This window comes from Pelmatolapia mariae, linkage group LG5 (assembly GCF_036321145.2).
Source record: "Pelmatolapia mariae isolate MD_Pm_ZW linkage group LG5, Pm_UMD_F_2, whole genome shotgun sequence".
NCBI classification, from domain to species: domain Eukaryota; kingdom Metazoa; phylum Chordata; class Actinopteri; order Cichliformes; family Cichlidae; genus Pelmatolapia; species Pelmatolapia mariae.
Window position 1 is genome coordinate 495024 of NC_086231.1, and position 13317 is coordinate 508340.

Consider the following 13317-nt stretch of genomic DNA (forward strand, 5'->3'; position numbering starts at 1 on the left):
CATGTAGCTGGTGGAGGTATCAGTCTCAGCCTCATTGCTGACGAGAGTCTGCACTAGGCTCAAAGGCGCTATCGGCTCAAAGGCGCTTCCTCATGGCCGATAGCGGCTTTGAGCCTAGTGCAGACTCTCTCCTGTCCTCTGTGTCAGTGGGGATGGTGTTCGCTCTGTGTTGTAGCGTCCTGATGACACCCAGTTTGTGCTCCAGTGGGCAGTGTTGGGAAGGTTACTTTTAAAATGTATTCCACTACAGATTACATGCCCCAAAATGTATTTTGTAACGTATTCCGATATGTGACTCAATGAGAGTAACGTATTGCTGTGTGATTTATTACTATTACTGAAGGTTACTCGCCATACCAACGAGATGTTTCAATCTTAAAATGAGTAACAGTAGGGTGGACATTAGGTAAGGCTGGTACATGTACTCTGTTACTCCCCAACACTGGCAGTGGATGCTGAGAGTCAAACCTTAAATACTGATCTGTATTACATCAGCTTTTAGATGTCCCCCATTACTGATGGAAATCTGACCGTCTAAGAAGGCTAACCTGCCACTTTTCATATCCTTCCTGGTGAATTTGATGTGTTGCAGGTATATAGATGTGTGTGCAGACTGTTGAGAAGTGAGACTGAGCAAACACAAGAAGCATAAAAGACCAAATGTTTCCATTATTTATTGTTGAAAAGTAACCATCAGAGTTTCTAAGGCAGGCACGTTCTGATTCAAAGAAACGGACGCGGGTCGAGTCCAGACCAGCAGGGACGGACATCTGTGCTGCAGGCCCGATGATGAGTCGGTGTGAGCTCTGCTGCAGGTGACGCTCACTGTCTGCGCTCTCGAACAGGAAGTTATTTCTACGTCACACAGGAAATGAGGTCACACAGAAATGGAAAAAACTCTAAAACAGGAAACGGATGCAGATCTCTGAGACTTCGACTAGAGTTTTAAATCATGAACTTTAAACCAACGTTAACTCTTAACAGGACAGATACCGACTGATTAATGAAGTAATCATCTCAGCTGAGGCCTGAGCCGCACACCTGAACCTGCCGTGCTCACAGGACCTTACTGATGACTCTACCATGATTGATTAGAAAAGCAGCTGTGTTAGGATGGAAGACACGTCCAGGTTCAGTGCAGCGAGACGAGGAGGCGATCGGGCCGCGCGTGGTCTCAGCTGATGGACGGACGGACAGACGTACGGACGGACGGACGGACTCCTCCTCAGCCCATGTAGGGGTACTTCCACTCTGTGAGGGGGACATGCGTCCGCTTCACGGTCTGCGGAGACGTCCACCTGAGGACGTAGTGAGGACCTCCAGGTTTGTCGTTTGTACCTGCCACACAAAGCAAACAACACTAAACTTCTTATGGTCACATGTCGTTTAGTCCTCGCTTACGTTTTTGCTCGGAGTCGTTGTTTGGCGTTCCCAACAGGTAAGTGCCCTCTGGTGGACAAACTACGTAACACGTGTAACATATATGTAACATGTCACTCATAACTGTGTTTTTCATCTCTTTACTTTTTAATTTTTAATCAACTGTTAAATTTAAACTGTCTGTCGATACCGATGCGTCAGCTACCTGTGTCGATGATATCGAGCGATATTGGGCTCTGGTGCCGATCGACGGCACCTCTGCCTGCTCCACGTTTAAAGAAAACAAAACGGGGTGATCAGACGGCGTAACTCGTGTTCAGGTCTGTGAGAGGTGCTTTAGAAATAACCTCGGTCCGATCTCATCTAAACAGCAGCTTGTCAAACATCTCAGATATATCTGCGATATTCTGATCAGACATAAGAAACAGTCAGACAGCGGCAAAACAGAAAGTACTCGAGTAAATGTACTCTGTTACGCTCCAGCTGAGGTCAGAGCAGCGGCGACGCTAACCTGAAGCTCTGGCGCCCCCGAACGGCTGCTGAGCCACGATGGAGCCGGTGGATTTGTCGTTGATGTAGTAGTTTCCCGCGGCGTTCCTCAGCACTCTGGAGGCTTCGTCGACCACCTTCCTGTGACGGAAACAACCAGAACAACACACAGAGTTCAAACTTCCTCTGAATCCATCGCTGTTAGAGCTCCGCCTCTTTCTCACTGTAACCCACTGACAGTCAAACAGGAAGTGGCTGAGGGCGAGCCTTACTCGTCCTTGGCGAACACGGCTCCGGTCAGCGCGTACGGCGACGTGGCGTCGATCAGCCGCAGAACCTCTCTGTAGTCCTTCTCAGGATAAACGTAAACGGCGAGGACGGGCCCGAAGATCTCCTGCAGACCACGCGTGTTCATTTAAACACACAGAAACACGGGATCAGGAAGGCGGACACATGCAGATGGCGTGAACATGACAACATGCCATCATGAGGAAAGCAGCTGAGGTAATCATGATCTGTGACACTCGCGGTGAGCACACAAACCACGGTTTTAAAAACAACATGGACGCGCACGCAGGTCAGGTGAGGGGAAGGAAGCCAGCATCACGTTATACTTCTGCCTGCTCATTTACCTGAAACAAGCTCGTCGACACGCCTGTGTGTGCTGCGCTCACCAAGCTACATACATGAAACTGTAAATAAGGACTCATGAAGGATACACACAGGAAGTAGGGAGACGGTTACTGAGGTGGGAAACAAGCTGATGCTTCTTCGATTCGTTTGTGTCAGCGAGTTTTAGTCGTTTCTGTCGGACACACGAGCGCCGTCCTGTAGGCGGGCCGGTAAAAACGCTGATTTTCAGTCCGTACCTCGTTCATGATGGCGTCCTGCGGGTCTTTGGTCTCGATGATGGTCGGCTCCACGAAGTAGCCCTTCTTGTCGTCGCAGTTTCCTCCGGCGATGACTTTCAGGTTTGGGGAAGACTTGGCGTGTTCGAGCCACTTCTTTATCCGCCCAAACGACTGCAGGAGGTGACGAGCAAACAGGGCTCATGACGTATACCCACCGACATACTAACACTGAGACTTATTTTTTCCACGCGACAGGATGTTTACCTTGTCGTCGATCACGGCTGATAAGAAGGTGCTGAAGTCCTCGACAGGCTGACAAAGCAGAGGAAATCAGTGAGACTCAAACATCACACACTTCCTGCGCTTTAAAACCTGCTCAGAGCGAAACTTTAGGACCGCCCCCACGTCCTGTTTGTGGCCCACAGCTGACTGAGTCACCTGCAGCAAATCATTAACGCTCAAATAATGCAGGACGTGAGTGCGAACATGACTGCATGCTTCTGCACGTCAGGCTGAATCACCTGGATGTTCTGTGGGAGGTTTCTTCCTGTTAAAAGGGAGTTTTTCCTTCCCACTGTTGCCAAAGTGCTTGCTCATAGGGGGTCATATGATTGTTGGGTTTTTCTCTGTAGCTATTATTGTAGGCTCTACCTTACAATATAAAGCTCCCTGTTGTAATTTGGCACAACTGAAAATTGAATTGTTATTAATGAACATCTAACCCTGAATAAATACTGATCATTTATGAAAAGCGTATTAAACTCAGACTTTTGAAAACCTTTCTGTGTGCACGTCTCAACCTACGCTAACATCTGCAACTCGCCCACAAAACCTTAAACACGCGTGGACGAATCGCCTGATACGCACAGGAGACGCCACATGCACACGCGGTCAAACGACACAAATTTAATGCTGCCCGCTTTGCACAGATGTAAGCTGCGTTCAAGTCCTGGTGTAAAGCTGGGACAGCGGGCTTTCTTTTTCCAAACACACAGAACAGCTCGTCCCCCCACCACAACAGTTTTACAGTCACAGACACTAAACAGTAGCCTACCGGGAGAAGTCAGGGAGCAGCATGTTTGTCACTGTGTGTCAGCCCTGCAGTGAGTATGTGCCAACTCAGCCCTCTACATTTGAATAGAGATATAATCCAGGTGATGTGAAATAACTCTTTGATGGTAATCTCTCCATTTTCTGATAATAGCAGGCTAACGCTGGTGTTAGCTTAACCACTAATCCTGAAGGCTGCTGTGTAATTTAAGAATTTAATGGGTAAATCTCTTTGTGGTAGAGCTGCTCTGTTTATTTACAATGCCTGCTTTACTTAAAAACAAACAAACAAACAACAGAGGAGTAGAGGATGACAGAGGATGCCCATTTGTCCCAGTTTTACACTGGGACTTGAACACAGCTTACATTAGTGGGTCTGTGTGAAGACGGCACCATGACACTTGTCTCAACATGCGGGCGATTCGTCCACACGTGTTTAAGGTTTATAAGCGAGCGATGTTAGTTTCAGACGTTTGTGTGCACAGAAAGTGAAAAAGATCAGAGTCGTCCTTCATAAAGTCCCGAGGTTTTAAATGACCCGTTCTGATTCTCGGCTGACGTTATTAAAAAAGCCCAAACAGATAAAAACCAAACTGAACGTGTTACATGAAATCTGAAGCGAGCAAAGCCGCTCGCCGCTCCTAACGACGCCAACACGCAGCAGCTCTCTGTACTCACGTCGCCCACTCGGATGTCCTTGTGGATGGCGAGCAGCTGCTCTTTGATCTGCGGCCACAGGCTGTCCGGTACGTACATCCTCGAGCAGGCCGAGCACTTCTGACCTCCGTACTCGAACGCCGAGCGAATGGTCCCCGTCACAACGCTCTGGACATCCGCTGACGTGTGGACGAAGTGGAAATTCTTCCCCCCGCACTCTGAAAACACAAAGAAGTGATGGACACGAGCTGCTTTTAAAGAAAGTAGTGAGAGCAGACAGCGAGGAGCGCTCCTGACCTCCTGCCAGTCGAGGGAAAGTCCTGTAGATGTCCAGGTTCTGCGCGACCTGCTTCCAAAGACGCTTAAACGTCCTACGAACACAGAACCATTTGTAAGAGACGTACAGGCGGAGGACGAAAGACGTTTCACACATCAACTCTGACAAAGCTGAAAGAACCAGACAAACTGACAAATCAAGCTGAAACTGCAGTTCCACTGACATCCAGCAGAGGCGCCAGCAGCGAGTCAGTCCGTGCATGTTAAACTTTACGGCCCCTTTGGTCCTCCTTTATAACAACTGTTATAACGGCTGTATTAAAGAAGGATTAGCGTCACAGTTTTATATACTGCTCAATCCTTTAACAGGAGTCAGAGACAAGCTAACACCTGTGGGAGGGGACAATGTTTTTATATCTCACCTGTTTAAACTGTGTTAAGCTTGTTATTATTAGGGGCGTGGCCTTTTTGGCTGACACAGCTTCACCTGAACTGAACCTCTGGACTGTGTTTGTGCTGCTGGAGTCTTCTGGAGTATTTTAATGATCTGACCAATAACTGCTGTGAGGTCACTGCACTAACAGAGCGTCCAAGAAGGCGGAGCTCCAGTTTTGGTGCACAGTGAGATTCAGAGATTGAATGTGGGTGTTACATTCTTGTGTGGAAACAGTCGTAAACATCCTTACGGCACACTGCCGGTGAAGTTGATGCCTGCCAGGTGCTCCGAGGCGGTGATGGTGTCTCCGAACACGGGGCCGTCAGCGGGCAAGAACTGGATGATGTTTGGCGGCATGCCGCACTCCCTGAGGATCTTATACACAGAGTAGCTGGCAGACATGGCGGTGTCACTCGGCTTCCAGAGGACGACGTTACCCTGGAAGACATGAAAACAGTCCGTCTACAGATCAGGGAGAGATCCTCCATCAGCCACAGCTGAAACCAGGACAACTTTATTAAAAAGCGAGTTAATGAAGACAGCTGCTTCTATTAAGAGCAGTGTCATGCTAATCTATTAGCCTAAACAAATCAATCACGCAGCATGAATGCACTTCTCCCCAGAAAGAGCGTGGCAGTCAGGTCAGTGAGCGGCAGCTGAGGGAGAATCGTTATGTTCTCATGTACTACGGGGAAATTGTCCGGTATCTTGGAGTTTTGGGAACGTTATCCTCTGGACGAGTCTGAGAGCTGAGTGCAGGATTCACCCAGAGAAGATCAGAAGAAGATCGCCCTTAAACCTGAATGTGACCTGTGGGATGTGTAGGACGCATTACCTGCAGCCTCGCACTGTCTATTCATTAAAGTCAGAAGAGAACGTGGATCTGAGCCACCAGTGGGCTACACACAGTGTGAGTTAAATTCACAGCTGAGCAGAGTCGGACTCTAACATCAGACACTGAATCTTGACTGGTTGGTGAAGTTGCAGAGCTGCAGAAACAGGTGACGTCACGGGACGCAAGTCACACCGAGTGGAGCCAAGTGCGCGGCAGTGAAAGAGGCTTTTGTGAGTCAGCTGACACAAACACGACCACACTCACCATCAGAGCCGGGGTGCCCGCCAGGTTTCCACCAATGGCAGTGAAGTTAAACGGAGCCACAGCAGCTACAAACCCCTGAAAGAAACAAAGACATGAGAGCGGTCAGCTGCAGTGACCCGAGCTCTGAGGATGAAGCACTGAAGTGCCTCACGGGTCCACCTGTTTACGTGCGACACGGGAGGCGTTCCACATGTAACGTGCCCCAGAGCGCCATTTCCTTCCACTCACGGGTTCACAGAAAAAAAAGCACACGCAACAAGAAAACCATCATAATCATCGCTCTGACCAGTGCTTCACAGCAGGTCCTACGCTGGACTACACAAAATCATCACGTTTCCACTTATGGCGACAACAGGAAGTGATGTCATGTTGTGCAGAGTAAAATGTGTTTCGGTGGTTGCTACAGCTAACTCTCAGCCTCCTTCATACACACGGGGGCTTCTTCTCGAGTCATAAAACAGTCACTAAACACGTGGCTCGCTTTAACGAGCAGGTTGTTCCAAACAAACGCCACCACAGCGTGAGCATGTGACTCAGAGCTGCGTGCGGCCTTTGCGCTGAGTTCACGGTTAAACGGAAACAGCTGACGGTCGAGCTGTGAATTCATCAATCCTCTGCTGATGTCAGGGTATTTGGAACATCCCACGTCGGGTAGCCGGGTCTCCTACGTGAGGAAGTCACGATGTAACCTGATTTTTACCTCCAGCCCTCGGTACAGCATCGTGTTGGCGCTTCCCTCTGCGTCCAGCGGCTGCTGCTGCTGCAGCTCGAGGGCGTGTTTGGCATTAAACCTGAAGAAGTCGATGAGCTCCGCGGCAGCGTCGATCTCCGCCTGCACCACCGTCTTCCCCTGAACGCCCACAAACAACACAACAAGGGAAACAACTGTGAGGACACGCCCCTCGTTAATCTGTCCCCGCCCCCCGGCTCGTGCCTACCGTACCTGTCCGATCATGGTCTTGGCCAGGATCTCGGCTCTTCTGGGTCCGCTGATGACGTCGGCGGCTTTGAAGAGGATCTGAGCTCGGTCCTCGACGGGCTTCAGGTCCCACTCCTTCCTTGCCGCCACAGACGCCGCGATGGCTTTGTTGATGAGCTCCTGCACGGGACAAAGAGAGGACATGACCAAAACATACTGACAACCAGGGTTTCTGCCCCGAGAGCACGGACGCTTCACGATTAGACGGCAGGAGTCCCGTCACGCTGCACCTCCGTCATTCAGACCTGCGGTGAGCTCACCTTGTCAGCGTAGCAGAACTTCGCCACCTTGTGTGAGTGATTGAAGGGCTGGAAGAGGAAAGGAGAGAGAGCTGTGACACCTCAGCGTGCGCTAAAGGTAAACGTGACGAGACTGAACGACCAGCGTTTCCTCACAGAGAGCTGGTATCTGATGTCTTTGGTCCACACGTGCTCGTCTCCCACCACACACGGGATCTCCTCCGTCCTCCCCTTCACGCTCGCCAAGGCCTGCAGACACACAGCAGGGAGTAAGGAGTGAGAGGGGCGAGGGAGTGAGAGGTGTAAGAGAGGGGCGAGAGAGGTACGAAGGAGTGAGAAGAAGGAGAGAGGGTGAGGAGGAGCACAGTGAGCTCAGACCTTCAGCAGCTCCACCCTCTCATGGCTGCCCTCTTTGAAGCTCAGGATCGGCTCATTTGTCACCTCCACCGCTGCACAGGGGAACGTCTTAAACCTGCAAACACACACACACATCAGGGTACATAAAACCAGCCTGGGGCAGCTGGATTTGAGCTGATCAAACTGGTCCCACTGGGAGGATGCTGGACTCCTGAACTGTGCAGCTAATCAGTAACCAAAGACACACACACACACACACAGAGTCTCCTCTCTGCAGGTTTTCTGCTCTCACAGGGATGAGCTGACTGAAGGGAAGCTGTCTGTCAGGACCTCCACGTCTTCACGTCACAGCTTCTTCTTCTTCTCTGCGACCCCTCTAATGTGTTTACCCCCCCCGTCACATGTCAATCACACGCATCGTTCCTCCTATTGGTGGTTGCGTCAGTTGCCGCTGTTTTCCGAGCGTCTCAAAGCACTGACATTACAGACTTGCATGTTTCTCTGCTGGGTCTGTTGTTTATCTGTCAGTGCAGGCAGTTATAGAGCCGCGCTGTTTGCTGATGTTTCTCACGACCTGGTTATTCCAGCCGGATCCAGCTGAGCCGGATCGCTGCAGCGCCTCCTCCATCTATGATTAACCCGTCTGAACTCTGAGCAGAAGGTCGGCCAGCTGCTGTTTGCATTGGAGGAGGAGGCGGCGGCACGCCAGCTGGTGGCATATCGGGCATTCACACACACCCATGTGGCTCTGCAGCCCAAACGATGACAGCAAAATGAATCTGAGCCCGTTCAGTGAAAATCATGCGAAACACAGTGGATGACCTTAACGAGCAGGTAATCCACATGGTTGGTCGAGACCATAGATAACGCTTTGTATCTCCTCAGTGCCGTGTGAATGTGCGTTTTTGAAAGCTGGAGACATTTTCAACAAGTAAAGAAACAAAAACAGTGGAAAATTATTGTTTGTCATTAAAATCTTGAAATCTCGATCCCATGGAAACAGCCACACCTGCCCTGATTACACAAGCACACCCTACCATCCCTCACATCCTCCGTTTCCCCGGGCACGCCTTCTTCAAACTACTACATTACAGGAGTTCACAGAATCGACAGACCATCCATCTTTGCAAAATTGTGTTTTATCGTCCACACAGACCTTCATTACACTCAGCACCATTAGTACAACATTGTTACGCTGTCTCCTTTTTCACCACTAGATGTCACTGAAACGACGCTTTGAATGAATGAACCCATTTTCAATACAGTTGGTGAAATGGTTCAGTGCTGGTTCATTGCTTTATTTGCGCAGCACTATACACGGCTGAAGGGTTTCTTCCTGCTAAAAGGGAGCTTTTCCTTCCCACTGCCACCAAGTGCTTGCTCATAGGGGGTCATCTGATTGTTGGTGTTTCTCTGTGTTATTGTAGAGTCTTCACCTCACATTATAAAGCTCCTTGAGATGACGGTTGCTGTGATTTAGCGCTGTACAAATAAAACTGAATTGAATTTAGGTATTTTTCCACGCCCTCCGGCCTGCACTGGCTCCTTTGGTTGTGGCTCCTGGAACCACCTGTTTGAAACCAAGTTTACACACTGACTTCTTTATCAAATGTTTGTAAGATATCTTGTTTGTTTTCATCCGAGCCTCTCAGCTAAACACACCTTTCAGGTAAATGGCGTAATAAAATTTATTCTTTAAGATCTTCCGGGATTAATGGAGTGGTACCCAGATGGCACCACTGGAGGTGCGAAAGGTAACAATGTCTAGCAGGTGTCTTCTTACCTGTGCTTCCTTCTATTCCCCTGAATGTGATGGAGTATGAAAGTAGTATTAAAACGTACAGTACTTGAGTAAAAGTACTTGGTTCAAGTTTGTGTGCAGTCAGTTCAGGCAGCAGCTGCCGATCAGGTGTCATTACATAACCTGTAAACCTGTCACAAGCGACCCACTGGACCGTTACCGCCCCACACGGCCAGCCTGGACCTCCACGCATGATCCGTCCCGTCACAGCATCGGTTATCGATCAGGATATCAGGTTGTCGGAGTCGGAGGCCCTGAGGAGGCTAACTAGCTAACTGACATGCTGCAGAACTCAAGGAGTCTCGTGCGGGAGACATGCGCAGACCTACCCCCTCCAGGACCGACACACGGCCGCCCTCACGTGGAGCATCTTCCCGCCACAGGCTGCTGATTCACGCTGAAGGAAAAAGCCTATAGACCCGCTAACAGAGCTGATCTGGCCGGAGCATGGATCAATAAACGATCGGAATCAACTTTCAGGTGACACCGCCCCCCCTAGTCGACTACACACACATCCCAACTCACTGCGACCGGGAAGGGGACACTGGTTTACTTATGTCGTTCAAGTGCTTCACGCTGTCTCTTCACATTGGTGACATAACTCTACTTTACTAACGTGTCACTAGAAAACCATTCTTAATCTCTCAGATTGGACTAAAGAAGAGCAAATATGTTTACAAACCTTCAGGAATCATAGATTCCCCCCTCCCCACTACCTACGATGGAACCTTCCACAGGCGTATCTGCCATTGGCTACTCAGTAACCAATAAAAACAGGGTTAGGGTTAGGGTTAAAACAGGTCAGCCAATCAGAAGCCATATTCCAGGGGCCGGAACGAGGCTCCATACTTGACGATGTTCTTGATCTTTCGGTCAAGTCTGCAGTGTCTCTCTGATAATTTATTTGATTGTATTTCATATTTTTTTATTTTATAGATACTTTTGCGCTTCATTATTAAAATTGAATTGTATAATATTAACTTAAATTAAACAGAAATTGTATTTTTTAAGTTAAGTATACAACTCAACATGTGTTCTGTATTTTAAATAAATCACATGCACATTAAAGCGGCCTGTTTCATAGCTCTCCTATTTATATTTGTGTTGGCCTGGCTCCAGTCCTGAGATTCACTGGACTTGTGAAACCAGGAGGAGCAGGCAGGTGGATTATCCTTCTGAGAAGAGCTGCTGAAAATAATCAGAATACTTTATTCTGATTCTGATTAAACGGTGGCCATGAACGGCCATGAACGATGGCTAAGTTGTGAGAGCCAAAGATGAAGCACGTTGGCTCTCTGAAGTCATGCTGTCATTTACGTCATGAAAACGTTTATTTAATCCTGCTGTCATCTGCGTGAACTGCAGTCAGTAATGACACAGAAGGACCACAAGATGAAGACATAAACCTCTGACTGAACTCAAAAGAGACGAGATCTTTTATTGTCCACAGGTTCTCAGGTGGAGTCTGTAAAGCCAGGTGTGCCCTCTGAACATTATTACTGCATATGCACAAAAACAATGCTTTGATTTGAAAGATTCAGAGAGAGTTTAATGACTCCATAAGTTATAATTTCTGACCAGTTTAACCAACTAATGATTATGCTTATATTTTCATATTCATATCCTCCTAAATGTTCTTGTGTCACATTTTTCAGCCTACCACAGAGTCACAGTATATTTTAACGTGTGTTTGATGCTGCATGTAAGACTGTTTTAAATTAATATGTGAACTGCTGCTAGCATTTATATTTAAAGCTAATAATATATAATATTATATATGTAATAATATTTAAAAACGTTCATTTTACTTTTTAATTGTATTTGTATTTAATTGTGTTTTAAACAGCCATAAACTAACGACGACACACACACACACACACACACACACACACACACACACACACACACGCACATATATTTCTGCCTTCGCGTTTTTCCGTCTTTGCCCTTCTTGTCCCAGTCTGCCCTCCGTACCGTGAGAGGCGTTAACAGCGGATAAGACTCCGGTGTTGTTGTGGAGATTAGCTTCTTATCGCCGATACCCAGCGGCTCAATTCACAACTATCAGCCGGACTACCAGAGCTAGCGGCGGCTACAGCGGAGCAGCGGCCCGTCCGAGCAGCCGGAGGCGGTGAGTGTCGCTGTCATTAGCCGCTAGCTGTTAGCCTGCTACCAGCTGTGTGACATGTAACTGACTACAGCCGAGCGATGCTCGACTGATGTGTCCGGTGATTACCTCGACACTCAGCCCCCAAAGTCCCGCCGACAGGGTTATAACGGACCGGTCTGCCGAGCCTCAGTGCTCCGGTGAGCTAACGGGGGTCAGGCGGCATGCTAACAGCCGAGCTAGCTGTGCTTCATCATTGCTCAGGGCTACCCCGAGACTACACTTTATCATCAGCTGTATGCAGCAAGGTGATAAAAGTACATAATATTAGACCTAGGAGAGGGTAATCACAGTGTATCAGTTACATGCAGTTAAAGTAAATCCAGCATGATTAAATTATTTAGGCAGTAAAAGTACACAGGTAGGATTGGGGTAAAGTAGTAAAAGTACACGGTAATGACTCAGAGAGGGCAGGAGATGTTTATGTCAGATGCCAGGCGTTCTCCTGAACATGTGGCTGCTGTTTGTGACACAGCTGCCTTGCCCTGTGCTGTGATTGGACACGACGTTGTTGGTGGTGTTTACAGGTGTGTCTCTGGCAGCAGTGTATGGGTCAGGTGGCTCCAGTCAGACACCATGAGTTCTAAGGGAGGCGGCACCGCTCTGACCCGCCGTAACTACAGGCTGGCGTCAGACATGGACAAGCCGAGATCCACAGGTATGAATGCTCAGTCACTTCAGCAGGAACCCATCACTCCTGCCCTCCAATTGGTCTGTCTGAGTCAGCTGTCCCTCTGGCAGGTATCGTGAACGAGAAGCTGCTGAGCGACTACCTACACCATGTGTTTCCCTCCACCAAACAGGGACCCACACTGGCCTCGCTCAGGTAAGCTCAGGCTGTAACCCCCCCTCCCCCTCCTCCTCCTCTGATGCACATCTCTGAGCAGGTAAGAGGCCGGACGCACCATCAGGTTCAGTTTTTAAAGACTTTATTTGTCTGATTTTGTTTCTATTTTAAATGTGTGAGGCTGTAAAACTGAAACCAGACGCAGGAACGAGGCCGGCGATCACAGCTGCTGCTTACTCTGAGTGTGTGCGCATGAGTGTGTGTGTGTGTGTGTGTGTGTGTGTGTGTGTGTGTGTGTGTGTGTGTGTGTGTGTGTGTCCTGAGTTCCTGGTTAGTGACTCAGAGCCTCGTTATTTAAGCTGGCCAGGTTCATGTTACCTTCAGCAGCTTTAAACATAGACACAGACAGACACACACACACACACTCAGATACAATTCATGAAATCTAAAAACAAATATGTGGAAAAACAAACATCAATGTTTTAATCATGTAAAACTTTTTTCATTTGTTTTTTTTGTTTTTTTTAACTGTAAATTTTCTTTTTTTTTCATTTTTAACCTTATTTTTCTATATTTTTTCCTGTTTAATAATCTGCAAAAATGAATTTTGGGTGTGTGTGTTTATATATTGTTTTTTTGTTTTGTTTTTTTAAACACATTTTTTATATAATACATTTTAAAATGTAACCAGTTTCTTTTTGGTAATTTCTTATTTCTGTGACTGTCTCTGGGGAAAAAAAATCAGATTT

At 48.1% G+C, this 13317-nt stretch overlaps 2 protein-coding genes across 4 annotated transcripts in view; one reads left to right on the forward strand and one right to left on the reverse strand.

The window, feature by feature from the left end:
- Positions 1-658: 658 nt before the first annotated feature.
- On the reverse strand, positions 659-10112 carry aldh4a1 (aldehyde dehydrogenase 4 family, member A1). Its single transcript, XM_063473289.1, has 15 exons — positions 9944-10112; positions 7835-7928; positions 7613-7705; positions 7478-7525; positions 7182-7337; positions 6939-7088; positions 6239-6313; positions 5390-5577; positions 4725-4798; positions 4449-4645; positions 2985-3032; positions 2739-2891; positions 2142-2263; positions 1892-2010; positions 659-1338 (listed from the first exon to the last, which is right to left on the reverse strand). Exons 1-15 carry the CDS (start codon positions 9982-9984, stop codon positions 1226-1228), a joined length of 1671 nt encoding a protein of 556 aa, XP_063329359.1. The 5' UTR covers positions 9985-10112; the 3' UTR covers positions 659-1225.
- Positions 10113-11543: 1431 nt separating this feature from the next.
- Positions 11544-13317, forward strand: part of LOC134627322 (E3 ubiquitin-protein ligase RNF123) — a 98260-nt gene continuing 96486 nt past the window's right edge. For 2 of the 3 annotated variants that reach the window (XM_063473290.1, XM_063473292.1), the window contains exons 1-3: positions 11545-11745; positions 12309-12439; positions 12523-12607. In XM_063473290.1, the coding sequence (XP_063329360.1) occupies positions 12358-12439; positions 12523-12607 (167 nt within the window). In that variant the 5' untranslated portion in view covers positions 11545-11745; positions 12309-12357. Of the gene's footprint in view, positions 11746-12308; positions 12440-12522; positions 12608-13317 lie in introns of all 3 variants that reach the window. The other variant, XM_063473291.1, reaches the window with a different exon arrangement.

What these genes read in the sequence shown, in the direction of transcription:
- aldh4a1 (XM_063473289.1), bottom strand. Translation starts at nt 9,984, where the DNA reads ATGCTCCACGTGAGGGCGGCCGTGTGTCGGTCCTGGAGGGG. An exon ending in AGGACATCCGAGTGGGCGAC is followed by an intron (nt 3,033 to 4,448) that starts GTGAGTACAGAG and finishes CTGCTTTGTCAG; the next exon opens with CCTGTCGAGGACTTCAGCAC. An exon ending in CGGGGGCGCCAGAGCTTCAG is followed by an intron (nt 1,339 to 1,891) that starts GTTAGCGTCGCC and finishes TTTGTGTGGCAG; the next exon opens with GTACAAACGACAAACCTGGA.